The 27914-nt window shown below is 47.2% G+C and overlaps 1 protein-coding gene across 2 annotated transcripts in view; it reads left to right on the top strand.

The window, feature by feature from the left end:
• Nucleotides 1-27578, top strand: part of Upb1 (beta-ureidopropionase 1) — a 35293-nt gene extending 7715 nt beyond the window's left edge. The window contains exons 2-10 of one of the 2 annotated variants that reach the window (XM_052744692.1): nt 2380-2551; nt 4684-4771; nt 12799-12893; nt 16126-16287; nt 17873-18042; nt 23206-23287; nt 23921-23963; nt 24918-25072; nt 27255-27578. In XM_052744692.1, coding sequence (XP_052600652.1) covers nt 2380-2551; nt 4684-4771; nt 12799-12893; nt 16126-16287; nt 17873-18042; nt 23206-23287; nt 23921-23963; nt 24918-25072; nt 27255-27365 — 1078 coding nt within the window. In that variant the 3' untranslated portion in view covers nt 27366-27578. Of the gene's footprint in view, nt 1-1869; nt 2220-2379; nt 2552-4683; nt 4772-12798; nt 12894-16125; nt 16288-17872; nt 18043-23205; nt 23288-23920; nt 23964-24917; nt 25073-27254 lie in introns of those variants that run through there. The other variant, XM_052744693.1, reaches the window with a different exon arrangement.
• Nucleotides 27579-27914: the final 336 nt, after the last annotated feature.

The following is a 27914-nucleotide window of genomic DNA, read 5'->3' as shown; positions in this document are numbered from 1 at the left end:
AAGGTTGAGAACCACTGAACTACAGGGACAGACAGCTGTATGCGACATGAGGCACCTGAATAAACTGGAGACTCATTTTCTGGGTCCCATTCCTTTGCGGACTATGGCTGATCAGTGCCCATCATGGTTTTTCTGAGCTTCGACATCATCCACTGGGTGGCTTTTCAGAGAAATGCATTGCCTCGCGGCACTAGAGATTCACTGGTAGTTTTCAAGTCTGGGGAGGGCCCATTTCTGGATTTATAAATGGTGACTTCTCGTTCTGTGGATGTGTGGTCAAGAGGCAGGCCACATTGTCGTGGGCTTTAATAGAAGTGTTAATGCCATTTGTAGGGGATCTCTACCCTCACCTCCTAGTCATATCCTAGACCCTCTTAGAGGTTAGGATTTCAAAGGATGGTGGGGGCACATATTCAGTGCGTTCATGGTGGCCATGTGGTGTCCCGCAGACTCCTCCAAATCCAACCCTTGCCTCAAGTGTAGATTTGGAACTCTTGAATGCAAGCAGAGGAGGGAGTGAGGATTTCCAGCTTTGAACAGCAGGATGGCAGAGAGATCTTCCAGGTGGTAACCACAAAAATAGATGGGGTCACCAAGAAGTTGCAGAACCCCAAAGTCAAAAGGCAGCTGTGTATGGAGCAGCCTGACTCCCCTCCCCTCAGGGCCAAGGGAATGAGTGTCTGCAGGGAGGGAGCCGGGAATGATCAAGTGTACCTGGGAAGGATCGAGTGCACAGTCTCATGGAAGGCAGAGGTGGGGGCAGCAGTGGACTCAGATGGAATTCAGGAAGGAAGGGATGGAGATTAGCAAAGAAAGATGGTGGTGTTCAGAAGACAGAGAGCTCTGGGGTGTGGTAGAGAGAGATGTCCACCATCGAGCCAGGCTCCCTGCACCTGCCATCTTCCTGGACTGAGACCACAGGACGCTCTGGAAGGACAGCCTGGCTCCCGAGCCCATAGCCTTTGGGAAACCAACGCACAGAGCCCTCCTCCTCTTCCTCCCCGTGGTGTGGGTGGCCACATGTCCTCAGTGGGTAGCTCCCGGGAAGCTGTGGGACCGTTTTCACCAGGGAAGGTTTCCCAGGGACCGAGACCCACAAGAGGGGCCCCTCCCTCCACCCAAGGGTGGGAGGACTCTCTGAGGCAGTCACAGTGAGGGGAGGCCAGGTGTGGGCACCACAGCTATTTCTAACATGCCAGAGGAAAGGAGCCTTGACTGTTTGAAAAGCAAGCTGATTGTCAGGGGCGGAACCCAACTCAGAGCTGTCAGGGAAAGCTCCTGGCAGGGGGTGGAGACAGGGGGCTTGGGCTGACAGGGCTGTGATTTTGAAAGAAATGTCTTTAAGAGAGTGACTTCAAGTAGGAGAGAAATAGTATTATTAGGTAATGCCTGTCAGGTTATTTTTTGATGTGTTCTTGCTATTTCATAATCATTTTGCCTTTAGATGGTAAGCCCTTCCTGGCCCTGGGCCATGAACTGTGCCCCTGGGTTTTACCCCAGGCCTGGGCATGCAACATGCATCAGGGGGTATTTGCTGCCTGACCCATAGTCTCTGTGGTAGAAGGTAAATAATCCTCTAGCGGCTAGTGATGAACACAAATGTGGGTAAGCATTCACACCTGCACCCTATCAAACGCACCCACCCAGCACCCACCCAGCACCCACCCAGCACCCATCCAGCACCCATCCAGTACCCACCCACCACCCACCCAGCACCAGGCCTGGAACTAGCTGAAGGAGTATCAGAGAACAAGGCTCTGGGCTGACTTCCTGAAACTCTGTTTCCTGAGGGGCATATGAGTGCAGGGCCTCTTTTTTTTTTTTTAGCAGTTCCTGGCCTCCCTCCAGCTGGTCTCCTGAGCCCCCAGCCCCTCTCTGGTAGCACAGTTGGCCCAAACCCTAGGATCCACATAACCCTCTGATCCTGGTTCAAACACATTTTTTGGGAGCCAATTCCTTCCTATCTGTGCTGGCCGCTGGGACTGTAGTCCGCCCTGATCCTCTGTAATTCCAAACACCAGCCTGTTGATAGATAACACTTCCTCCCTATGCCAGGCCTAGGCAGGCCTCCTCCGTGCTACAGTCTCCCGGTTCGCCCAGTTCTCGTTCAGTGTGGTGTCTATTCATATCCCAGTCCGACCGCTCTACAGGTCCCTGTACCGGAGGCTTTCCAAAAGAGATACTCCACAGCTCTTTATCCGATAAACAGCTACAGAGAGGTGGGGGGATTATTATCAGTGTTGGGTCTGACTCGGGGCTTCACACACGCTAAGCCCACACTCTACATCTGATCCCCCTTCCCCGACCGGGGAGGAGGGTGGAGGTTTAAATATATCAGACTCTTCAAAATCTTCTTTCTCTTCTCTCCTGCCTTTTCAGGAATCTCGATCTGCCCAGAAAAGCTTTAGAAACGGCCTCAGAAAGGAACTTCGAACTGAAGGGCTACGCCTTTGGAGCAGCCGCGGAGCAGCAGAGATGCCCCCAGATCGTGCGTGTGGGGCTCGTGCAGAACAGAATCCCGCTCCCCACATCCGCTCCTGTGGCAGAACAGGTGTGGTCATTTTTAACAGTACACGGATCAACGGATCAACGGGGCTCTGGCTTGCCCCAGCGCGCAGTCACTGGCTGGCTGTCCTGGGGGTCTGAGTCGCTTCTCTGTCCCTCTCCTTCCTTCAGTCTTGTCCCCAGCTCTCCTAGCTCTTCCTTTCCTCCTCTTCTCACTCCTTGCTCATCTTTCTACCCACCCTTCAGCCACTTGTACCACTCCTGACCTGAAATTTCATTCACCAACTGAGAAAGTGCCCCTTTGACAGCCGGAGCTTGCTCCCCAGGATGCTTCCTGGCCCAAGGCCACCTCTGCCAGGACGCGCTGACCAGTATCACACCTGTGTTTTTCTGCTTCTCGTAAAGCCAGGAGCTCACTATGCCGAGAAATCTGTTTACCGAAAGTCCCACAGGTTGTGAGACTATGGTAGACATTCCTTTAGGATGGTATAGTTAATCGATGTGATAATATTTTACAGTTCTCTAAAATACCATGTCACAGGTGCAAGTGGTTTATTTACATGGCTTTTTCACAGCTGTATTAAAAGAAAAGATTTTGCTGGAACTTTGGTGGCTTTTGTCCATGGCAACTTTGGTGGCTTTTGTCCATGGCAGTAACCTCAGCATACTTGATCATTCTTAAGTGTTCTGCAGGAAACCTAGGTCACTTGAATTCCAGGTCAGACTGGTCCTACACTTGCATGGATATGGAAGAGAGTTGAAAGGACACGTGTGTGTGTGTGTGTGTGTGTGTGTGTGTGTGTGTGTGTGTGTGTGTGTACATGTGTGTTCATGTGTGTGGTGGTAGTTAGTGGAGGAACAGCCCAGGGACTCAGCCTGCTAGGCAAGCACTATTGCACCGAGTTACATTCTCAGTTCTATTAAAAGATGACAGGGGTAAGGGGCATAAGTCAGCCACAGAGCATTCACTTGGTGTATGTGAGACTATAGGTTTGATCCCCAACACACACACACACACACACACACACACACACACACACACACACACACACGACGTGATTCTCAGTTTATCTTTCTCCTTGAATTTATTGTTTGTGAACAAGCTTGTCATCTAGATTGTCAGGCATTGCGGGGGGGACAGGGACATTCTGAGCCCCACTGTACCTAGAAGTCTACTTTGCATGTTGATGGCGCTGAGCAAATGTAGGTTCCCGTGCCTGACAAGCTCACAGCCTCCAGTCAGGGAGGAGACTAAGGACAGAGGAAAGAATGAGCTTCTTAGGGTTGTAGCTGGCCCCCACCCCCCACCTTTTTTTTTTTTTTTTAAACAAACATGTCTGATTATCTTCTGGGAATCAGACATTGTGCTGAGGACACAAATGACAAGTATGTTTTCTTCCTTCCCCCCAAGGAGCCTGAGGGTCCTCTGAGTGACAAACGGCAGAGGAAACATAGTACCACAGTGGGAACAGTACTGCCATTGGAGTGCCCACACAGAGCTGAGAGAGTTTGTAGAGGATGAGGTGGGATAAGGATGACATCATCCTCTGGAAGACGGATGTGTGTGTGTGTGTGTGTGTGTGTGTGTGTGTGTGTGTGTGTGTGTGTGTGTGTTGGCACACTCCTGGCTAAGAGCACATCCCAGGAAATTTAAGATTTCAACCAGCCAGAGAGCCAGATCTTACAGGATAGCGGAAGTGGTAGAGCAAGCCCACTGAAACCTTGAAGGCAGGATGCTACAGAGTGGACGGCCCTGGATTCAGAGAGCAGCTGGCCTAGGGTATGGGAGGGGCGTGTGTGGAGGAGGTGCCTGTGCATGGACACACCCCTGCCCTGCATACTGGAAGTACAGCCATACTGATTCACACCGTTCAGCAACACCATCAGAAAGATGCAGTTTCTCCATCACAGGGGGGGTAGGGTGAGGTGGGTTGGGGGATGGTACATGGAGGATGAAGGGTGGGGAGGGGCCCTAGTCCCTATTTGCAGGAGCCCGGAGCTGTTTCCCTCCATCTATCTTATAGGTTTTAGTCTGACGAAAATAATAAACACTAACCCTCCCGCCCACTTCCGGGAGTGGCAGTTTGGATGTTCTAGCTGCAGAGGGGTAAATTCTTTGAAGTTGTTTCAACAATACAGGACTGAATATATTCTAATCCTTGCTTTTTAAATCGCCAGGTCTCTGCCCTCCACAAACGCATAGAGGATATTGTTGAGGTGGCTGCAATGTGTGGAGTTAATATCATTTGCTTCCAGGAAGCATGGAGTAAGTCTCCACCATGATTCTTTCTCGGCCACCTTTAACCTCTACGTGTTATCTCAAGAGTATCTGCTGCCTGCGGGTTTTGGTTTTTGTTTTTTATCTCCTTTCTTTCTGCTTCTGTTGGTTTTCTTGTTTGTTTGTCTGTTTGTTTGCTTGGTGGTGGAGGTGGGGGGCTTGTTTAGTTTTGTTTTTTTGAGACAGGGCTTCTCTATGTATCCCTGACTGTGCTGGATCTCGCTCTGTAGACCAGGCTGGCCTCGAACTCACAGAGATTCGCCTGCCTCTGCCTCCTGAGTGCTGGGATTACAAGCTTGTGCCAGGATGGCTGGCCTTGACAATGTATTTAGCAACACTAGAAACCAAGCAGCCGCCGTCTCCCTCCCTCCATCTATCATCGTGGATCCAGGTGAAATCACCAGCAGCCAATACTGTTAGCCTTTTCTCTTTAGCCCCAGGGAATCACATCCTGGGCTATGCAGAGGCTCAGCACACGCTCACTGAGCACCATCCACTCCCTTCTCCTTGGTTTTTGTGAATTCCTTCCCCCTAGTCTCCTTCATCTCCTAATGGCAGCTCAGGGCCCTCTGGCTGCCCTGCCCTCTTTATATAAAACCGAGTCTTCTGTTGAATACATTTTTTTTTACTATGGACCTTTTCCTCATGTTATTTGTTATGTTTTAATAGACAGAGAAATAAAATGTTATTTTTGATAACGTGGTCTGTTGTCAAAATAAAAATAAAAGTAAGTGTTCTCCCAGAGATAACGCTTTTAACACTCAGTGGGTTCCTGGGGAATTTCCTTGGGCTCCTGAATTTTCAGTTTTTCAGACACCTTTTTGTGATGTGTACATACAGGCACGCACCTGCATGCACGTGTGTGCAGCACATGGAGGTCAGAGGACAGCCGGCAGGACTCGGCCCTCTCCCTCCAGCATGTGGGACCTGCGGGTTGAGCTCAGGTTGTCAGGCAAGCTCCTCTGTCCACTGACTCATCTCACCAGTCCCCTCATTTTTCAGTTTTGCATCATCTGTGCGCCCTTTACCCCAGAGCACACAACCGCCCTCTACACGTACACCTTCCCCGTCGCATTCCCGTTCAGGCTCTGCCAAGCCGTTTTTCCCTGACTCACTTTGCTTCCCCCTAAAGTTGGCGTTGTGTTCTACATACAAGTTCTGTCTTACACTTTCTGTGTTTCTAAATCCCTTTAACCTGTTTAGACACTTTAAGTGGTCTGTCAATTCCATCTAAGAAAGAATCCACAGGCTTCCGATTGCTTTGGTCTGAATTAGTTGCCCCCTCTGCTGGCCACTCAGAGAGAGCCTTCCTTCACTCTGAAGGAGCAGCCCTTTCTCTGCTTTTAACTTCCACTGCAGAATGGTTCCCTGAGAAGGAGCACATTTGAGAGAGGTAAGCCTCTTGACACCTGGGGGTGTGAAGATCTGTGTCTTTACAACTTGCCTAGTAGTTTGAATACATTTCAAATTCTAGGTTAGAAATTTTTTCTCTTCGGAAGTTTGGATACCTTGTTCCATTGACCTCTAGCCTCTTTGAGTGCTTTTGACCGGCTCAAAGGTGCTTAGATTTATCTCCCAGTCATTGTCTTTGGTTTGCTTACTTTTCTCTGGAAGGCTGTAGGACTTTTGGCTTTGCTAATATTGCTACAGTTTTGTGAGGGTGTTCCGTTGTGTGTACCCTTTTCAATCCATTATTCTACATGCTTAGTCTTTCAATATACATTCTTGTCTCTTTCTATGTTTCCTTGCATTCTTTTATTCTTTACCAAAAAAAAAATTACAATCTTAGAGGGTTATTTTTGTTTGTTTGTTTGTTTGTTTTTTGAGACAGGGTCTCTCTATGTAGCCCTGGCTGTCCTGAAACTCTCTATGTAGACCAGGCTGGCCCCAGACTCACAGAGATCCATTTGCCTCTGACTCCCCAGTGCTGGAATTAAAGGTGTGCACCACCACGGCAGCTCTTTTAGAGTTTTTAATTAATTTTGTCCTAGAATCAGGCTGCACTTCTTCCCAGAAGAAAAGAGAGAACGTGTTCCAACGAGCTGAGCAGAAAAGTTTGGTTTCGTAAACTTTATGTGAAAACGAAGAAGGGAGAGGGGACCTACCGGCCATTTCGTGGCTGCTTTCCTTGTAAATCCAGGTCAGGGAGAAAGTAACTGAGTGGGTACCATCCGCGTCCTTCTGAGCACTTTTTCTGGTGAGGGCAGGAAGCAGAGGGGATGATATTAAAACTGATCTGTTGTGGAAAATGGCCGCCATCTCTTTCCAAAATAAAGGGATAAACTTCTGAGTTGCTCTTTGGTGCCATGAGCTTCAGTGTGAGGGATGCTGTGTTGAGTTTTCGTTTGAGCTGATGGGCCTAGACTAAATGTCTTCTTACAATTTTCACTCAGCCTGTCTCTGCCCGCTCCGTAGCCTCACTTCCTGACACTCCGTTAGGCTCTGTCTCCAGCCTAGCTCCAGAATTTTCTCCTTTTTCCTCTACTTTTCTACATTGTCCTTTTACTTTTCAAACTGTGCATTTTATATTTCTTTTTGCCCCACCTTCTCTTTTTTAATGTAGACCTGCACTAGAGTGCTTACTAATAACCACATGATGGAGCCAATATTATGCTGTCTTGAAATCTCCTCTACCAAAGAAATGAGTCCATTACTTTTAAAAATTTTAAAGTTTTTAAAATCCTCAGCCAAGTTCCTAGAAGGGCAGAGACCAGCCGCATTCTTTGCGAAAATATCACAGGTATACTATCTAGCCCAGCTCAGTTGTTAATATTGTTCTCCTCTAAAAATCTCTGAGTGTAGGGCGGTGGTGGCGCACGCCTTTAATCCCAGCACTCGGGAGGCAGAGGCAGGCGGATCTCTATGAGTTCGAGGCTAACCTGGGTTACAGAGTGAGTTCCAGGAAAGGCGCAAAGCTACACAAAGAAAGCTACACAAAGAAACCCTTTCTCGATAAACTAAAAAAGAAAAGAAAACAAAACAAAACAAAACAAAAAACCCTCTCGAGCTGGGCCTTCCAAGTCCGTGTTGCTCTCAGCCCAGCCTTCCAAGCTCCTACTGGGATGGCCCATTAAGCTCTGCCTATAGTTTTCAGTCACTTTTCTAGTCCAACGTTCCGAAAGCCGTCCACATAAAAACAGCACTTGTCACATCAATAGCCCACTCCTGGTACTGCAGTCCAACTTTCTTTTCTGCCACCAGCCCCAAATAATGACACGGAGACTTATTATTAGTTATGAAAGCTTGGCCTTAGCTCAGGCTTTTTTCCAACTAGCTCTTATAACTTAATTAACCCATATTTTTAATCTATGTTCTGTCACATGGCTCAGTTACCTCTCCTCAGTGTGGCATGTCTGACTTCCTCTGAGTCTGCCGGTGAAATTCGAGCCCCTGGATTCCTCCTCTCTTTCCCCAGAAGTCCCGCCTACCCTCTCCTGCCTAGCTATTGGCCATTCAGCTCTTTATTATACCAATCACAGGAATACATCTTCACACAGTGTACAAATATCCCACAACACGGGACCAACTTCTGCATTAGTTACTTTTCTATCACCGCCATAAGCACCATGACCAAAAGCCCCTGAGGGAGGAAGGGTTCATCACATCTTATCGGTAAGAGTCCATCCTGGAGGGACGTCAGGGCACAAGCTGAGGGCAGGAACCTGGAGACAGGAACTGAAGCAGAGACGTGGAGGAACGCTGCTTACTGGCTTGCTCTCCATGGCTTGCTCAGTCTTTCTCATACAACTCAGAACCACCTGCCCAGGGGTTGTGTAGTCTCCTGTGGGCTGGGTCCTCCCGCATCAATCCTTAATCAAGAGAATGCCCTCACAGACTTGCCTCCAGGCAATCGGATGCAGGCATTTTCTCAATGAAGGTTCCTCCTCCCAGATAACTCTAACTTGTGTCAATTGACAAAATTCCAACCAGGACACTCACTGAACCTGAAACCCATCAAGTTGGCTAGATTTTCTGGCCAGTGAGCTTCAGGAATCTGCAAGTCTCCGTCCCTACCTCTCCAGCACACCCAGCTTTTTATGTGGGTCCTGGACTCCGAACTCAGGTTCTCATGCTCACAGAACATGCACTTTACCAAAGAGCCATCTCCCCAGCCATGGTTCTTTCTCTTCTGTTGCCGTATTCTGAATTCATGGGCGTTCCTTTGTTCGGGAAGTCCTCGTTTCATCATCCCTGGATCTTGTCTCATGTTTGCAGTGTCTTCTCCTACCTCCGAGGGTACTGACATTAAATAACATTTTGTCCCCTTGTATGGTCCTTACTTGTTCTGAGCTGCCCCCTCCCTTTCATACATCTGCTTATATTTTTAAGATTGAGGACTGAAGAGTTGAAACTCAACCACAGGTTTTGGGGAGAGGCTTATCCCCTGAGTGCTATTTAGGGTGCTCTGGCATAGGTAATTACCATGTTAGTATCTCTGGATTACTTCCTTCAGACTGGTGGGATTCGCTAGAAGAAAATCTCCTGCCAAGAAGAGGAAGAGGACAAAGGTCACGGTGGTCATTCTGTTACTTTCCCTGTTCTTACTACATTTATCTTCCACTCTTTTTGTTGTTGTTGTTTTGTTTTTGTTTTTGTTTTTGTTTTTCGAGACAGGGTTTCTCTGTGTAGCTTTGCACCTTTCCTAGATCTCATTCTGTAGACCAGGCTGGCCTCGAACTCGCAAAGATCCGCCTGCCTCTGCCTCCCAAGCGCTGGGATTAAAGGCGTGTGCCACCACTGCCTGGCTGTCCTCCACTCTTGTTTGACTCTTGTCTGTAGCTTCCTTTAGACTGACTCCATGGAACCATTGCTTACATTTGTTGGGTAATTTTTTTTTTTTTTTTTTTTTTTGGATCCCTACTTCCACGTGCCCATCTTATCTACCGTGGCTACAGTAATCCTTGACGTATAGGAAGCACTAAAACATCCGTTGGATGGTTCAACCAACTCTTTGCTTTATTGGTTCTGGAACTCCTGCTCCACCATCAATGCCTAGCAGAGGTACTTCCTCCTTTGGGAGATCCTGGAGACTCCCTAGGGCAGTGGTGGAACTCTGTCCTGTGAGACAGTATGGCTGTCTGTGGTGGTTTGAATGAGGAACGTCCCCATTGGTTCAGATGATTGAAGACTTGCTCCCCAGTTGGCGTGCTGTTTGGGGAGGCTATGGAACCTTCAGAAGATACAACCTTTTTTTTTTCCATTTTTATTTATTTATTTTTCTGTTATCAGCTTGATACAGTACAAATTCTTATCCTAATAGTGAAATGTTTCACTGAGGCTTGCCCAGTGATTGAGTAATACCAAAACTTATTATAAGCGACAGTCATCCTAGGGTCCCCCCTGCTATGTAGCCTCCCTGGTTGTGTGGGCTGCAGTCTGATTGTTCTTTGCTTTATATCTAGTATCCACTTATGAGTGAGTGCATACCATGTTTGTCCTTCTGGGTTTGGGTTACCTCACTCAGGATGATATTTTCTAGTTCCATCCATTTGCCTGCAAATTTCATGCTGTCGTTGTTTTTCTCTGCTGAGTAGTACTCCATTGTGTATACGTAGAAGGTACAACCTTAATGAAGGAAGTAGGTCACTGGGAGCCAGCTTTGAGCAATTACAGCCTAGACCCACTTCCTGTTCTCTCTGTGTCTCTCTACCTCTCTCCCTCTCCCTCTCTCCCTACCCCTATGCTTCCTATGTATGGGTGAGATCAGAAATGTGATTTCCCAGCTTCCTGCTCTGCCTTCCTGCTGCCATACCTCCCCGGCCATCATGGACTCTCCCTCTGGAACTGTAAACCAAAATAAACGATCCTGTAAGTTGCTTTTGGTTACCATATTTTTACCACAGCAGTAACGGAGTAACTAATACACCTTCCAAGACCACCAACTGTCTCGTTCGCTTTGCTTTTTTTTGATACAGGGTTTCTCCATGTAGCCAAGCCTGGTCCCAAGCTCGGGATGAGCTTACTTCTTGAATCCTGGGATTCCAGGTGTACAGCACTCTGTCCGGTATAATCAATGTGTTTTTCTCTAGGCCAACTGTTCTTAAGAACAAAGTCATGTCTTACTCACGAGGCTGACTCCATGTTAGGTCTAGGAATGTGGAACCCTTCCCCTCTAGTTGAAAAAACTTCCTGGGGATTTGTAACTTCTTTTAATCTCCATCCTATATCTTCTTCTGGCAAATTTATTCACATCAGGATATTTATGTATACAGGAAAAGGAGCCATTCAAAGGGAAACAGAAATTTGGAACCCTTAACAACTTGAAATGAAATCAGCATGGGAAATGTCATTCTCTGGGGACACTTAAGTCACTTCTTACATTCTGGAAGCTGAGAATTAATGGTCATCAAGGAATATTTTTTGTTATTAGCAGTTCTTCTTGCTGAATTCCTTAAAATAGTTCTCTTGTCTGGACTGGAAGGACTTTAGGGAATCTTGAGCCTGGAAGCCTGGAAGCAAGGTTTCCTGGACTCTGTTGGCAGCATCTTCTGCCTGCTGTGGGGCTGACAGAGCCAATGGTAGCATGCTAGCTCAGGTGTAACCTTGGGATCCGGCTCACTGAGACTGGGAGAAATGTGAAGCTGTGGCTTCTCTTTCTTTGATGTGAAAGGGAAAAGATCCCACCAGCTTTGCAAGGCATGAGAGTTGAGCTGCCCGTTCCCATGGTAGGTGCCATGTTTGGTCACCATTGGCTGTTGTCATGATTCCTAACACACTCCACGCTGACGCTAGTTAAACACAACTGGGTCATGTCATGAGGGGATGTGTTTCTTGAAAGTGGGCCGGTTTGGAACCAGAAGAGCAACAGCAAACATCTGGAAACATCCACTTGGCTAGTCAATTTAAAACAAAAGGAGATGAGTTTGTATATGACAGGAAGCTAAAGAGTACCGACTGAACGGGGCCCAGCAGCGGTGGCACATGCCTTTAATCTCAGCACTCAGGAGGCAGATCTCAATGAGTTCAAGGGTCTACAGAGTTCCAGGACAGCCAAGGCTACACAGAGAAACCCTGTCTCAAAAATCCAAAAATAAAAAAAATAAAATAAAAAATGAATGAGCCCAGTACAACATGCAGTACTTCAAGTCAAGAAAAAACAAATAACAACAAACCAAACTGCTCAGTAGGAAACAACCAGGCAACGGGCAGAGAGGGTGAACAGTGAAGAAAGGATGAATCCAGAATTCCCAGGAAATATGCAGCAGGATACTCAGCATGACTAGTAATGAAAAACGTTTGCATTTCTGTAGTGGAGAGTTTGAATCTAGCTAAGTCTAGATTCAAGCTGCTTCCAGGACAAAGAAGACTTAGTCAATCATGGTGAGATTTCAGTTTTCATAGCACACTGGTAGATATAAAGATAACTGCATTATTCCAGGACTTCAGATGTACCCGGGGTAGTGTAACAACATTGTACACAGCTCAGAGTCCCAGGATTCCCTCCCAGGGGATGTAGTGAGCATCATCTGTGTGGGGATGACACACATTCTGTATTGTTCCTGTACATGTATGTATCCAGTGTTGGAGAAAAAGCAAATACAAACCAATGACTTTAGGTTTAGGGATGTGATTCGGTGGTAGGGCATTTGCCCAACATGCATGAGGCCCTGAGTTGAATCCTTAGCACTGAAAAGAACAAAAGTGTGGTAGTGTAATCAGTACTACGGTGATTAATTTGCCCAAAGACCTGAGTTCAAACTCAGCACCCCCCACACACACACACACATAGCAGAATAAAGCCAAATAAACAAACAAAACACATTTTAACGAAATATTTCCTCTGAATTAAAGCCCTGGCAGAGTCTAGCTAGAGATCATGGAGGCAATGCCTTTATCTTTGGGCACATGCCTCCTGCCCAGTAGTTTTCAAACTTTTGTGGTACCATTGAATGGCTTATTTCTGAAGAAGTCTCCCTGTCTTCTTCAGAAGAAAGATCCCAGTGGTGACCTGCTCTGGGCTGAGGATACTCACTAGGGACCATGTGACTCATTCCTAACCTTTCTCTTTTTTACAGACATGCCCTTTGCTTTCTGTACACGAGAGAAACTTCCTTGGACAGAATTCGCTGAGTCGGCGGAGGATGGGCTCACCACGAGATTCTGTCAGAAGGTGTGACGTGAGCTGTGCTCCGGGGGTGGTGGCTGGTAAACCCACGCAGGCTGCAGAGCACAGCCGTAGCTGCCAGATGTGCCCCTTCGCTGTGGAAAATACAGCTGTCTGATGCTTGTTTTACCAAATAAGATGAGATGGGACTGGATATTTTCATTGCCGTTGGGTCTACTTTAACTTAAGTTCAGAGTTTCAGAGCCAGAAGAGCCCTCCTTGGCTTTATTTGGTGACAGAGCTGCAGCCCAGGGAGGGATGGTTTGGAGTGACTTCATGGAAAATCCAGCGAAGGGCAGAGCTAGCCCTCAGAGATAAGGGGCTTTTATCTTTTCTAGACCTTTGCCCGCCCCACTTGCCAGTTGTTAAGTCAGTGAAAGTTTCAACACACAGTCTGTGTCATGGTGCAGAAATTGGTTTTCATTTTTTCCTGAGTAAAACCTTGTTACACGTGTGATCTGATCCCGAGGATACAAACTGTCCAGAAGAGTCGAATCTCTGGAGACAGGAGGGAAAGGCCAGGGCAAGAGAGTAAGGAAAGAAGGGGGGCGGCTGTTAATGGGTGCAGGGATTCCATGAGGGGTGCCCAGAATGTGCCAAAACTAGCTTGTTGTAACAATTGCACAACTCTGGAAAGACGCTAAAGCCCAGTGATTTATACACCTTAGAAGAATGACTCTGTGCCGTGTGAATTCTGTGTCAGTAAAGCAGTTATCAGAAAAAGCCCGTACCAGTCAAGGACTTGCTGGTGGTAATGTGTCCTTATTCTCAACTCCAGCAGCGGCACCTTCGTTTCTCTGTTTTCATTCAGACTTTGTACCATGCTTGAGGGAGTCTGGGGCAGAGCCATAGCCATATTGATTTTTATCAGTACGAAATGGTGATTCTAAACATCCGCTCTCTCATCTTTCCCCCGCTATGGGGGGAAACCTCTCACCAAGTTATTGATTCATTGTTGTGGTAAAGGAAGGGGACTGGATGTTTCCATTGGTAAGCCTAGATTAGGGCTAGAGGGAGAGTGTGATTAGAGCGGGTGCCAGGGAACACTTGTCAACATCAAGAGGGACCAGGGGCCTTCATTAAGATCACAGGTAATAGTGGCTTAGGTAGTGTTGAGGACAAGAGACCATCTGAAGTTACTCAGTCAACAGGTCCTGATGTCCGTATTGGACACAGAATTTAGTGCCTGGTGTGGCTTGAATGTGTTCTCCAAAGTTGACGGGTTAGAAATGTCTAATATGAGTATTGTGAGGAGACATATTATAAAGGTGGTTCGGTTGTGAGGATTAAGCTCTTGTGAGTGGATTTGCATCAGTAGTTCCATTTTCTTTTAATAAAAGCAAGTTCAGCCTCTTCTTCCTCTCTCTGCTCTGTCTTGGATGATTCCACACAGAGGCCCATCAGCTGCTGGCTGCTGTGTGGTTGATGTCCTTGAGTCCAGAACTCCAAGGACAAATCTCTGTTCTCTGTGAGTTAACTGATCGCTCCTATTCTGTTATAAGAGCACAAAACAGACTAAGTGGCAAATTATCTTGGTATAGACAAGAAGAATAACGATAACTCATCACAAATGTTTTTGAGACAAGGTTTAGTAGCCTGGAACTCACTATGCTACCCAACCTAGTCTCAAATACATAATTTTTTTCACCACAGTCTGCCAAGTGCTAGGATTATAGGTGTGAGCTACCATACCTGACTTCATTTTATTTGTTTTTAAATACTTTTCATTTATTCTTTGGCAATTCAGTACATGTATACAATACATCTTGATCCCAAGCTTCTCCTCCCACTCCACAGGACACCCCTGTCTTACTCTGGGTTTCTATTGCTGTGAAGAGACATCACAATCATAGCAACACTTATAAAGGAAAACATGTAATTGGGGCTAGCTTTCAGAGGTTTAGTCCATTATCAGCATGGCAGGAAGCATGGCAGTGTACAGGCAGACATGGTGCTGGAGAGGCAGCTGAGAGTTCTACATTCTGATCCTCAGGCAGCAAGAAGAGAACTGAGTTCCACACTGGCCATAACTTGAGCCTATGAGACCTCAAACCCCGCCCCCACAGTGACACACTTCCTCCAACAAGGCCACACCTCCTAATAGTGCCACTCCCTATAGACCAAGCATTCAAACACAAGAGTCTATGGGGGCCATACCTATTCAAACCCCCCCCAAACATGGCCTCTTCCAAACTTTGTGTTCTCTCCTTGATTTTGGTAACTCAAGAATCCAATTTTTTTTGATTGTACGAAGAATGTAAAACTTGCTATCTGCCATGCTTTTGCCTATGTGTCCCCACTGCTGTCCCCATCAGAACTCTAGCATCAGGAATCTAAAATACTATGTCCATTTGAGAGTCTCTTGGTGCCCCTCCCCTGCGGCCCCTGAGAAGCACATTCTTCTTTCTATGTCTGTGAATTTCATTACTCCAGGGTTCCTTTACAGGTAAAAGTCATATATTGCATTTTTAGCAGGATGATAACATTTAGCATAATGCCCTCAAGGTTCCTCAGTCTTATAGCGTGTGATAGGAATCCCTTGAACTACACGGGTGGATAAAATCTCGTTGTCTTCGTGCACACGTTTTGTTCGGCCCTTCATCTGATGATGGACAGTAAAGCTGCTTCCACCTCTTGGCTCTTAATGATAACAAATGGTGCTTCCCTGATACGGGTTTATCACTGCATAGACCTGTCTCCCTGGGTGCCTGCTTTTTTAGGCTTTGGGTATACATGCACAAGTGGTGTTGTGTCATAGTTCTCTGTTTCACATTAAGGAACATCCATACAATTTCTCAGAGTGTCCGTATCACTTTCTATTTTCATCCCAGCATTGCACAAGGGTGATTATTCATATTCATCCTCTGTCTCTGTCTCTGTCCCTTCTCTGTCTCTCTGTCTGTCTCTCTCTCTCTCTCACTCTCTCTCTCTCACCTTGCTTTCATTCTCTCCCCACAGGGTCTCACTATGTAGTCCTGGATGGCCTAGAACTCACTATGTAGACCAGGCTGGCCTCATGAATGCTAGAATTAAAGGCATGTGCCACCACATCTGACTATTGGTTATTCTAACATAACCAGCTGTAGGCATCAAGACAACACTGACATTTCGTACTTTAAAAGTAACAGCTGCAAACAAAGTCTAAGTATTTAGGAACATCGTTAAATTCTTCTCTAGTTTAAAAAAAAAAAGTAACAATTTACTCAAAAGAGGAACTTCATGGTTTTCCATTCCCCAGTTGGCAAAGAAGCATAACATGGTGGTGGTGTCTCCAATTTTGGAACGAGATCGAGATCACGGGGGAGTTCTGTGGAACACAGCTGTGGTGATCTCCAATTCAGGACTTGTCATGGGAAAGACCAGGAAGAACCACATCCCCAGAGTGGGTGACTTCAATGAGGTGAGTGCCAATCAGAGCTCAGTGGGCTTTTCTCGGGGAGAGAAATTCTGTATCGGAGGCTGTGACACCAGACACTGTAGGGTAGTGCTGTTGCAGTGTTCGGAGAGTCTGATAGCATGGCCCTGCATCACATGGACCTGAGATGCTTAGAGTCACGAAAACTTTTAGCAGCATGGGATTGATATATCCATCATATGTGTGTGTGCAGGAACACGATTTGACTTTCTGCAATATTCCCTCGAGGTAATTGGTTCATAAACTAAAATGCAGATAAACAGGACACAAACATGAGATTGCTCCCGTGAGCCCTTGTAAAGGGGCTCTGAGATCCCAGGCAACCACATATAATCCTAGTTTTAGTGGATGCTGGCCTTTGTGACTTACATGGGATCTCAGTTGGCTCCTGTTCAGGTGTCTTTGAGTGTGTCTGTGTACAACGGTGGTTACACAGGACTCTTTAGACTTACTAGTGATTAGAATTCTGGGAGAGGGGCTATTTTGATTAGTAAATGACAATTCACAAGTAGTGGGTGGTGGCGGTGGAGGGCATTTGAAAGAGAAAAATGAACTTTTCATAACGCCAGGATCCTAAATCTGAATTTGAACGTGACTTTTCAAGAAGACCAGTAGTTTGGGATGTGCTGCCCCCTTTCTTAGCCCCCACACCGCATCCTTGGTTGGGAATTTAGACTGCTCTCAGGCTGGTCAACAAGGTGAGGAACCATCTCCAGGGCTACGGGGAGACAGAAGAGCTGGTGTTTCTCAGTAGCAGCTGGAGGTGGGGTGGGACAGACACACTGCTCACCTGTTTACCCTGGGGTTAATCGTTAGCTCTCTGCAGGAACCACTGGTCTGAGTACAGCAGGATCAGCTCAGGGTCCACCGTGTGTACATATCCTGATTGCTGTCTAACTCGGCCAATTTTTAATTAATTAATGCAAGAAAGCCAAAAGCTCTAGGAGCAGATCTGTTTGGGACCTGACTTGCCCTCTAGGCTCCCTTCAACTATATTCCCATCAAGTCCCAGAAGTGGCAGCCTCGGGACTCAGGTGGGGGGAAAGAGGTAGGAGAATACGGTTCCCATCTTCTTGTCCTTCAGGGAACCCTGCGCAGGATGCCCAGGCTGCTATGTGGAGGGTGTGTGTTTTACTCTTAGATTTGGTCTTAGTCAGTTGGGAAAGTCCCAAACTAATTCAAGTGACATACAGTTTCCAAAAACGAAGAGTTACTCTGGGTGGGTCCAGGTCTTTTCAGCTCTAGCGTTCTGTGCAAAGATATACGGTTGGTAACTTATCTTAACATTGACCTGACCACAACCTTTTCTTGTATCATGACTGAAAACTTACCATAGGTTATCCTGGAAATCACGTGACATACCACAAAGCCTAGCGTGGGTTAAATACCAGGCCATTGTATTTGCCCCATGAGGTAGCGTTGTTATTATTATGTCTGGGTTTTAAAACAGAGTCACACCCTAATGTTAATTTTAGATTACTGGTGATATTCACTTCCGCTGAGCCTAAGGAAAGCAGAACTGCTTCCGCTCTGAGGCACCAACACATGGCCCTCTGTTTGTGCTTTTCAGTCAACTTACTACATGGAAGGAAACCTGGGCCACCCCGTGTTCCAGACCCAGTTTGGCAGGATTGCAGTAAACATTTGCTACGGGCGACACCACCCCCTCAACTGGCTCATGTACAGCCTCAATGGAGCAGAGATCATCTTCAATCCCTCAGCCACCATTGGAGAACTCAGGTCACTTGCTGGGAGAGATCTGGGGGGCTTTCTGGGCCTCACACACCACCTCAGGCCCAGGGTCAACCTGTGGGGTTCAGACATGGGTTTAGTAAACTGCAGTAAGTGGGTACGATCATCAAGATGTCTAAATTGCAACCCTGTGATTGGATGTTGCACAATTAACCAGATTTTCAGTCGGGGTGGGGGGTGAGGAGAAATGCCCAACATGACCATTACACAATCTGACCTCCCCAAAGAACCATTCTACCATTGGCAGCAACCTTTGCTGGGATTGTGAACACTGGGAGAGAGATAATACTCTCACGCTCCTTCATGATGGTCTGGAATCTCAAAACCTGACTTCTCAGTGGAGCACAATAAGTTCCTGGCCAGCATGGGGTCCTGGACAGGGGTCTTCAGAATCCTCAGTCTCAACTCTGCCATGCCCCATAGGAAGGGCAGTCCTCCAGAGGAATGGAGCAGAGGAAGTAACGCTACCCAGAGGAACAGGGGATAATCCAGGAGACTTGTTTTAACCGGAGAAAAGGTTCACTTTAATAATATGTCACAGGGGGGCTGGAGAGATGGCACAGCAGTTAAGAGCATTGGCTGCTCTTCCAGAGGACCTGGGTTCAATGCCCAGCACCCACATGCAGCCCACAACTGTCTGTAACTCGAGTTCCAGGGGTCCGACACCCTCACACAGACATACACGCAGGCAAACCACCAGTGCACAGAAAATAAAAATAATAAATCACCAATTTAAAAAATTATATGTAACAGGAAGTGTTGGAGTACCAGCCTCATCTCTAATATGACTAAAACTGCTTTGTTGTGGTGTCGCCGAGGCTGGAGCAGGCGAGCACTTGGGCAGGACTTGCAGGGCAGGGAGTCAGCTGAGATACCCCACTCGGCTGGGTTTGTACCACTTCTTCCTTCCCCTTTGCCTAACCATTTGGGAGGTGTCCACGTGTGCCTGTCTATTTTCTCATTGCCGTGAGTGAATGGCTGACAAGACTCACGGCTTGAAGGTTTAGGTCATTATGGTAGAGAAGGTAGGAGGAATGTGAGGTGGCCGGAGGGTCACATTGCATCTGCAGTCTTAGGAAGCAAAGGGACCTCAGTGTTGGTACTCACCCGCTTTTCTCGTTTCCCAGTTTTTATTCAGTCCAGGACCCAAGCTCATGGTCTGATGCTGACCAGGCCTAGGGTTTAGGCTGGGTCTTTTTTCTTCTGTGGAAACTGCCTATGGAGATGCTCTCATAGACTAACCCAGAGAATGTCTCTGAGGTGATTTAAAATCCTGTCAAGTTGACAAGGCAGAGTAACCATCCTAAGTCCATTCGCTGTACTTGACATTCAAACACATGGTGTTTAACTCTTAACATTCCACTGTTGGTCTTGAGGCCTGGTGCATGTCTGACTCTGCCAACAGTCTCCTGTAGTCTTAACAGTTCCAACACGGTTCAAAAATCCAGTGTCTCAAATCTGTGCATCTCTGTAGGCTGGGGGGGGGGGGGGGGGGGGACAGGGGACGGGGTTGCAGGGTGGATCACAGTTCTAATGTACAATAACACAGATCAAACATTCTGATTTTAAAAGGGAGCATAACAAGGGAAAATCAGACCAAGTAAGACTGGGGTCCCGCAGAAAAAAAAACAAAACAAAACACCAAGTCTTGAAGCTCCATGTCTGGCTTCTGAGGCTCTTGACCGCATCACCTGGGCTCCTACTGTCTTGAGTAGGCCCTCTCTTTTAGTTCTGTGCTAGGCAGACCATGTAGCCTCTCTGTTGAACCAGCTCCTTCCCATGCCTACAGATTTCTTCATTTCATGTCCCACAGCCTCCACATCTCCAGTGTCCTGGGGTCTCCATAGCAACTTAGGTTTCGTAGCCTCATTCATTGACCTTTAAGGGCCCCATTGCAAGGAATCTGACCCTGCTACACACTGCCTGGCTTCTGTGGCTTCCTGGAATCTTGATGTAAGCCATCATTGCCTGGTAACTTGTATTTGCCTGCCTAAGAAACCAGTACCATGTAAACAATGTTGCCAAATTCTGTTGCTAGCTTGAGAAGTAGCCTGTCCCCCTTTCTCCTATAGCCACAGCAGCCTCTGTGTGCCCGGTGTCTGAACCTGGAGAAACACTTCCCAGAGTAGTGGTTTTCCAGCATAGAACCCTTTCTGAGGGCATCCTCAATTCAGTCTCTTTCCTTTTAAGTAAGTTTGATTTTTCCAAGCTGGATTCTGCCCTCAGGACACCCTTGTCTCCTCTCTTCCTCCCTCCTTTCCTCATTCACCCTCTTTTTCTCTCACTGTAAATGTGGATAAATGTAAATGGGCAGAGAGGTGTAACCATGCCAAAACTGGAATGCTGTGCTATCTTGAAATTTCCTTGACCGACAAATTCATTTCGAATTCAGTTTTGTTCAAGATTCCAACTAAAGTTTATTGGCATAGATATATCCTCATTCTTTGCCAGAATCTAAAGTGAATGGTAGAGTTCTTATAGGAACTTCATGAGCAGAGTGTTAACCATCTGAATTTTTATCAGCATTTAGGCCTTTTAAGTTCTGCCTGAAATGGCCCATTAACTCTCCTTAGAACAGTCTAGGGCATCTCTGGTCCATACTTCAGCATTCCCTCAAAAGGTCTATGAATGATATAGCCAGGTTTCTCAAAGCAAAGGCCCCACCTTCCAATATCAATTATCTGAATAGTTACTTTTCTTGTTACTGGGACCAAATGTCAGACAAGAAGTAATTAAAAGGAAAACGGGTTTATTTTGAAAGCTTATGGTTTCATGGTTCAGCCCACGGCAGGGAAAGCATGACAGTGGGAATGTGAGGTCTGTACCTGCAGAGAGGTGGCAGAGATTAATACCACTCAACCACCTTTTCCCTCCCTCCTTTTAATTCATCCTAGGACCTTAGCCCATGGCATGGTACTGCCCAAGTTTGGATAAGGGTAGGGCACTCCTCAGTTAAGTCTCTCTGGAAGTCTCCTCGTACATATTCTCAGAAGTGTATCTCCTAGGCGATTCCAAAGTATCATTACAAGTTAAAAGAGCTCTAGGAAGTTATGTGCAAACACCCCAACCTGGAGCTGCCTTCCTCCAAAGCATGATGGATGGGTATAGCAGGAAGTGCTGACTTCTGTTCTGTGTTTATGATGTCTGTGTTCTGTCCCAGTAGGGTTCGGGTCATGGGAAAAGCTCTACGCTCTCAATGGATTTTTTATTCAGTTTCTTCTAAATGTCAGATGCAACATTTAATTTACTTTCACTTTGAAGCATGGTGCTTGCCTTTTGAATAACATTCCTCCACATTCAGAATTTTCACAGCAGGCCCCTAATAGACCTAGAATTTAGTTATCCAACTTATGTTGGGTGCATACAGAGGTGTGGTCTGGGTCTGGGAGGGGTGCTTTTGGGCAGAGGGACAAAGATCATAGTTTGGATCTTCCCTCAGGGTTTCCACTCTGAAAACATATGTCCTGGTGCTTTGAATGCAGCTAACTGTCCATTGTCAGTTGAAAGGCAAGATGGTCATTAAGTCACTCATCTACTAGGTCTTAGTGGAGTCTTGGGCCACCTCGTGGAGTATCCCCCCTTCTACCAGCTGTGTGTAAGACTTTTGGAAAGGGACTGGAAAAAATAGCTTAGAGGGTAAAGGCACCTTCTGCCAAGTCTGATGACCTGGGTTCAATCCCCAGGCCCCACATGGTAGGAAGAGAGGATCACCTCCCACAAATTGTCTCTCACCTCCATATTTATACATACAAAATAAACAAAATATAGCCAAAAAATGTAAAATACATTTGGGGAACTCCATCTTCTCCTCGGGTTTCCTTAGAGGAACCTGAAGTCTACTTCCTGGGCACATGGGTGTGAACCGGCTTCTGAGTAAACCCGGAGAGCTACCTCATGTTATGCATGCAAAGTCCCTCCCCAACCTTGTTATCTTGAACTTTTCTTAGCTCCAATTGAGCAAACAGAAGTAACCCAAAGTAATATGCACGTTAATTCTTATGTCCACAGCAGCCTGATTGAAAAATGGCTGGTTTTTCCTTCCTCGGCTAAGAATTGCCCAGCCTTGGCCTTTCAAGGGCGTGGTGAGCTGGAAAAGCTGTGCTGGTCTCTGGGAGAGCAGTGTGCTTCATGGGATGAGCACTTCAGTTCATGCCCTTTGCCAGTTAATTGTACTTGTAAGAATGGTAGCCTAAGGAAGTGATGTAAAGAAGAGCAAGGTGACGTGTGAGATGTTTGTGGTAGTGGTGGTGACGGTATCCATAACGGAGCAGCTGGCGGCCACAGAAATGTCAGGGTTTAGTAAATTTCAACCAATTTCTTCTGTGGGTGAGTGATGCTAAAATGAGCCATTATGAAGATAATGCAACATGGTGATAAAAAGAAAAAGTATGAGCAATGAGGAGACAGGAGATGTGTCCCCCACTATGTGTGGTCAGAATTCTGACTCTTCCCCCTCACCATGGGCAAGTGTAGTCACAGAGGATGGAAAAAAAATAGTAACTAGTTTATTAGGCTGGTGAGATTCTGGGAAATTTCCTTAAAGTAACATGATTATTTAAGTGGTTGGTTTTTTTCTTTTTCTTTTTTAAGTACAGTGTTAGGCAACCCCCTGTGCTGTGTCACAGTTTCCAAACCCATCCCCCGTGGGCCATGCACTAGCTCCCTACTCTCTGCTACTTACCAGCCTTGCGTTCAGCTTGGAAGATGGCTTCCCTGGGAAGAATAAAAACGCGGACATGACCGTTAACAAAACAGCCACGCTGTGGAACTTCATCTTTATGACCATTCAAGCTGCATCATCTCACTTGGATGTTTTGGGGGTGACTGAGACTTAGGATAAAGGCTGTCTGACCCCCAATAGACTACGGCAGTATGGATTCTGCCTTTAGCTGGCTTTCCCTAAGAAGCTGCTATTGACTAAGCAAGGTGTTGACAAGCTGGTCCGCTTGTGGGACTGTTTTCAGACTTGTCCCAGCTAGCTCAGGCTGGCCGGGTCCTCGCTGTGTAACCTGGGCTGGTGGCTAACTCACAGGCTAAGTGCTAGATGGGTACCATGCCGGGCTCTGCTCGCAGCCGGGCTGCCTCTTAGAGCTGAGCATCTCCAGAGCGGCCGGGAAGTCTCCAATCTGCTTCTTCTTCACCCTCCCACAGTGAGTCCATGTGGCCGATCGAAGCCAGAAACGCAGCCATTGCCAACCACTGCTTCACTTGCGCCATTAACCGCGTGGGTCAGGTATGTGCCTGAGGGATAGTCTAGGAAAGGCGCCCCTGACTGATACCTTGGATGGGACAATTCACCTGTCTTCTTGCTCCCGCTGCATGCATGCCACAAACTTTGGAGTCCCAAGGGGAAAAAAAATAACTTGATCTGATAGTTTTCTTCTGGTTTTTGGCCTCTTCTCATTTTGCCTGTCCTCTCCCATCCTGTCCCCTCCCCTTTCTCCCCTCCCCTCCCCTCCCCTCCCTTCCCCTCTCCTCTCCTCCTCTCCCCTCCCCTCCTCTCTGCTCCTCTTTCTCTTACTCAAGGTGGGGTGTTATTTCCGAAGGCGGGCTGACCTCACATACATTGACCAGCCCTGAGAATGCAGGTGCCTAGTGTCTCCCTGCTCCAGAATTATAAACCCAAATACAAAATCCAGGTCTTCCCTTGCCTGTCGAACTCCTTGCTGGCTTCCTAAGGTGCAGTGGTGGCCTGCTGAATTTACCAGTCGCTTGCTGATTGCCCAGAGTGCAGACAGACCCTTGCATCCTTTTAACTGTTTCCTGCTTGGGCCCCTTGCTGCTCTTGGTCCCGCTGGGTGATCTGGAATGACTGTCCTTGTGCTGCCACCTAGAGGTTCATCTTAGCCTTGCACTTAATTCACAGGAACACTACCCCAATGAGTTCACTTCCGGAGATGGAAAAAAAGGTATGTTCATGAACATTCCCGTTGCTCGGCCTCATCTCCCCTGCTCCACCTGCTTCCTCTGGGAGGGGTCCACTCCATAGTCTGTGCCTGCTCATTGGGCACCTAGGAAGGGACCACTGACAAGTCTCCTCTGCTTCCTTGTGTGTAGTTTGGGAGACTATGGCTGGGGTGTGGATCCTCTTGGGCGGCCACCTTGTTCCCCAAATGGGGATCAAATGGGAATGGACTGATCTCACTATCTCCCCAGGCCTTGTGTGAAACTGGACCATGAAGTTATAGGGAACCCCTTTGTGAGCTCTCTAGAAAGTAGGGGGACTCTCACAGGGGTCCCCATCTTTCTTCTCCACCCACCCAACTGTACTGAGGGTGTCCCCTGAGTCAACATAGACTGTCATAGGTTCTGGGGTCCACAGGGAGTTGTGATCTGAAGGCAACTACCAACACACCTCTGCTAGAAATCCTTCACCCTGAGGTCTGGCCTCTCCAGCCAGGAATGTGAGAGGCAAGTCCTGCATCACTCACTAAAAGGGTGTTTCCCCTGGCTCAGTGGGTCCCCCTCAGAAAGATACAAAAGGATGAACACAACTGTTTCTGAGATCCCTCCATCTGGAGTCCCAGATGGCACTCCAAACTTGTAGAGGTTCCAATCCCAGATGCATCCTGATGATGGATAAACAGAAGATGTGGAAAAGGAGGTTCTGGAACCTGTCTTAGAGGGGCCACCTCACTCAGCTATGGTGGCCTTGAGTTCCTCAGGGCAGCGGGAAGTGATGTGAAAGCAAAGCTCTGTCACCTTCTCTAAGACCTTTAGACATGAGGAGGGAAACTGGCATTCGGCAGACACTGGGCTGGTACACAGGGTAGCTTTCTCTCCGGTATCCTGCCATGTGCCTGCACTTCCTCATAGCCCACACTGTGTACAAGCTCATGGCTGCTTCCCTTTGCTCCTTAAAGCTCACCATGACCTTGGCTACTTTTATGGCTCAAGCTATGTGGCAGCTCCTGACGGCAGCCGGACCCCTGGCCTCTCACGCAATCAAGATGGGCTGCTGGTCACTGAGCTCAACCTCAACCTCTGCCAGCAGATTAATGATTTCTGGACTTTCAAGGTGGGTACCCAAGTCCCCTTCCATTGCCCTGCTACTCTGCTTTGGTCCCCATCCAGTTGCAGGAACTTCAGAGGCCTGGTTTGCTCTGACAGGCAGTTGGAAGGAGACACCAACTCCCCACTATGCAGCAGCTCTTTCCTGAGCAGAGGGCCAGGACTCTGCTGGCTGTGGGAGGAATCTCTGGAGGGAAAGATACACAAGCCCGAGATCTCAATACATTCTCCTTCCATTTGATTTAGATTCTAGGCGTCTTCACACAAATTAATCTCAATTTCATTTGTCCAGAGAATACAGTGGGCTGGCTTCTGTAATCCATTTTCTTTCCAGGCATTTGCACTTGTCACAAGATAAATGTGCATGTCTGGTTCTGCCTGCCACCAGGCTCCAGAGTCTAGGCATCGAGACAATAGTGGGAATCGGGTCACGTGGATCTTTGCCTGGCTCTGACTCCACCTTGCTCAGTTCCTTTGGGGCAAACATCTTCTGTCCCTAAGCCTTAGGAGCAGTCTCCAATGCTGCCTATGGTGTCAGCAGTCTGAGAGAGCAGATGAGACAGTGGTGGCCAAGGCCAGGACCCCTAGAAGGACTCCTGACTGCAAGTTTTGTTACACTTGCCTCCAGCAGTTACAAACAGAGAAGCTGAATGTCCCACTCTGTGTGACTGAATGGCTTTATGAAGTGTGACTGGAGGAGCCCAGATGCGGACTCTGAACTCTGTTCCCTGACTTTATGTGAGTGTGAATCCTTGGTCATATCCAGAGACTCAGATTCTCATTGGACAGACAAGATACTGCCCATGAGAAGGTCTCCTGACCTCCCTGTCCTCTTCTTGGGCAGCTGAGGTTAATGCAGGATCCCATTTCAGTCGGAAGTTGGAGCCAAGAATGTGGCCAGCTCTTCTGCCAAGTATCTCCAGGAGCAATGAGTGGTTTCTCTTTAGACCCTTTCTCGAAACAAAATCCTTCCCAGTGGTGATGGATGTGAGTTCACACTTCTCTCTCCTTCATCATGCCTCAGGCCTGACCACACCTCCTGAACCAAGAGGTCATAGTCAACTCTAGTTGACAACATAGTCAACAGGCCAGGCTGTGTGAGTCATCTCACATCCTTGAACTTCACTGGCATCCATGCTGAGGTCATAATGCAATTATTTGTCTTCATTAGTGTCTGAAATAGCCCTGTCAATCAGCATGATGAATGTAGTTTCTGCGCCGTGGCTGCCCCCTAGTGGCCAGAGGTGGTGGCAAGAAAGGAATAGATTTTTAAATCTTTCCAAGCACGTATAATGTATGATACTTTGTTTGTGCTCTGACAAATAAAGCTTGCCCGGAGATCAGAGGGCAGAACTAGCCACTGGCTAACCATAGAGGCCAGGCAGTGATGTCACACACCTTTAATCCTAGCACTTGTGAGAAGGAAGCAGGAAGATCAGGAGTTCAAGACCACCCTGGGCTACACAAGATTGATCTAGTCTAAAAGAGAAACAGAGCAGGACAGTGGTGCTGCAGGCCTTTGATCCCAGCACATGGGAGGCTCATGCCTTTAATCTCAGCACTAGGGAGATGGGGACAGGAATATGAGGCAAATGGAGACAGGATGCTGGCCATTCAGTCTAAGGATTTATAGAGACAGGATCCCACCCATTCAATCTGAGATTTCATAAAGGTAAGAAGTCTCTAGTGGCTGGCTGCTCTGCTTCTCTGATCTTTCAGTTTTCACCCTCAATATCTGACTCTGGGTTCTTATTGTTACGACTAATTAGGATTGTGCTTCATCTGGCACCCCACGTTGGGTGCCATATGTAATCAGAGGCTTCTCTGTCCTGCCCTTTTCCATAGCCACTTCTAAATAATCACTCAGAGGACTGTATTATAAATGTTTGGTCAGAAGCTCAGGCTTATAACTAGCTAGCTCTTACATTTAAATTAACCCATTTGTATTAATCTATTCATCACCATGTGGCCTGTGGCTTACTGGTTCTCTGACATCTTATTTCTTGGATGGGTGGATTGCATCTACCCGACTCCACCCTCCTTCTCCCTGTATCTCTGTGTGGCTTTCCTGCCTAGCCTTATTCTGCCTGGCTATAGGCCAAATCAGCTTTATTTATCAACCAATGAGAGCATCATATATTCACAGCATACAGAAAGACCATCACACAGCATGTATGTTTTGTTTTCAGATGACTGGCCGACTTGAGATGTATGCCCGGGAACTTGCTGAAGCTGTCAACCCCAACTACAGTCCCAACATTGTGAAGGAAGACCTGGTTCCACGCCCTAGCTCTGGTTAAGTTTGGAGACATCACCGGCCCCAGTGGCCAAGTTTTAAAATGTATTTGGGGATTGGGTGGAGGTGGGATTCAATACCCAGGCAGGAGGAGGGTAGAATGGGGGATAACTGCTAATAATTAATGCATGATTTTCTTCTGGGAACTTGAGAATGTTTTGGGATTCAAAAGATGATTCAACAACATTGAAATTTTATTAAATGAAACGGCATTGCATATGTTGAAAGTGTTTTGTTTTGTGTTATGCAAATTCTACCTCAATCTAAGAAATTCCCAGCTGTGAGTTCATATCCAGGCCATTGAAAAGAGCTGGCACAGAGGAAGATGAGAGAGGGGTAAACCTGGAAGTGAGCAGTTCCGATTGACTCCCCAACTCTCCATCTCTGGTTTCCATGTGCGTCTATAATGAGATGCCACCCGGACCAGGCAGACCTCAGGCTGAGTTCCAATTCTGGGTCTTCTCTGCTTCTACCTTTTGTCACTCTCCTCTTCTCCATCCTGATCCAGTCTCAAGGCTCCTTCAGCTCCTTGAGAGTCAATTTGGAAAACTGT

This window comes from Peromyscus californicus, unplaced genomic scaffold, assembly GCF_007827085.1.
Source record: "Peromyscus californicus insignis strain IS unplaced genomic scaffold, ASM782708v3 Scaffold_19__1_contigs__length_69161282, whole genome shotgun sequence".
Lineage (NCBI taxonomy): Eukaryota > Metazoa > Chordata > Mammalia > Rodentia > Cricetidae > Peromyscus > Peromyscus californicus.
The sequence above is the reverse complement of the archived record's forward strand: the minus strand, read 5'-3'. Positions and strand labels throughout refer to the sequence as shown.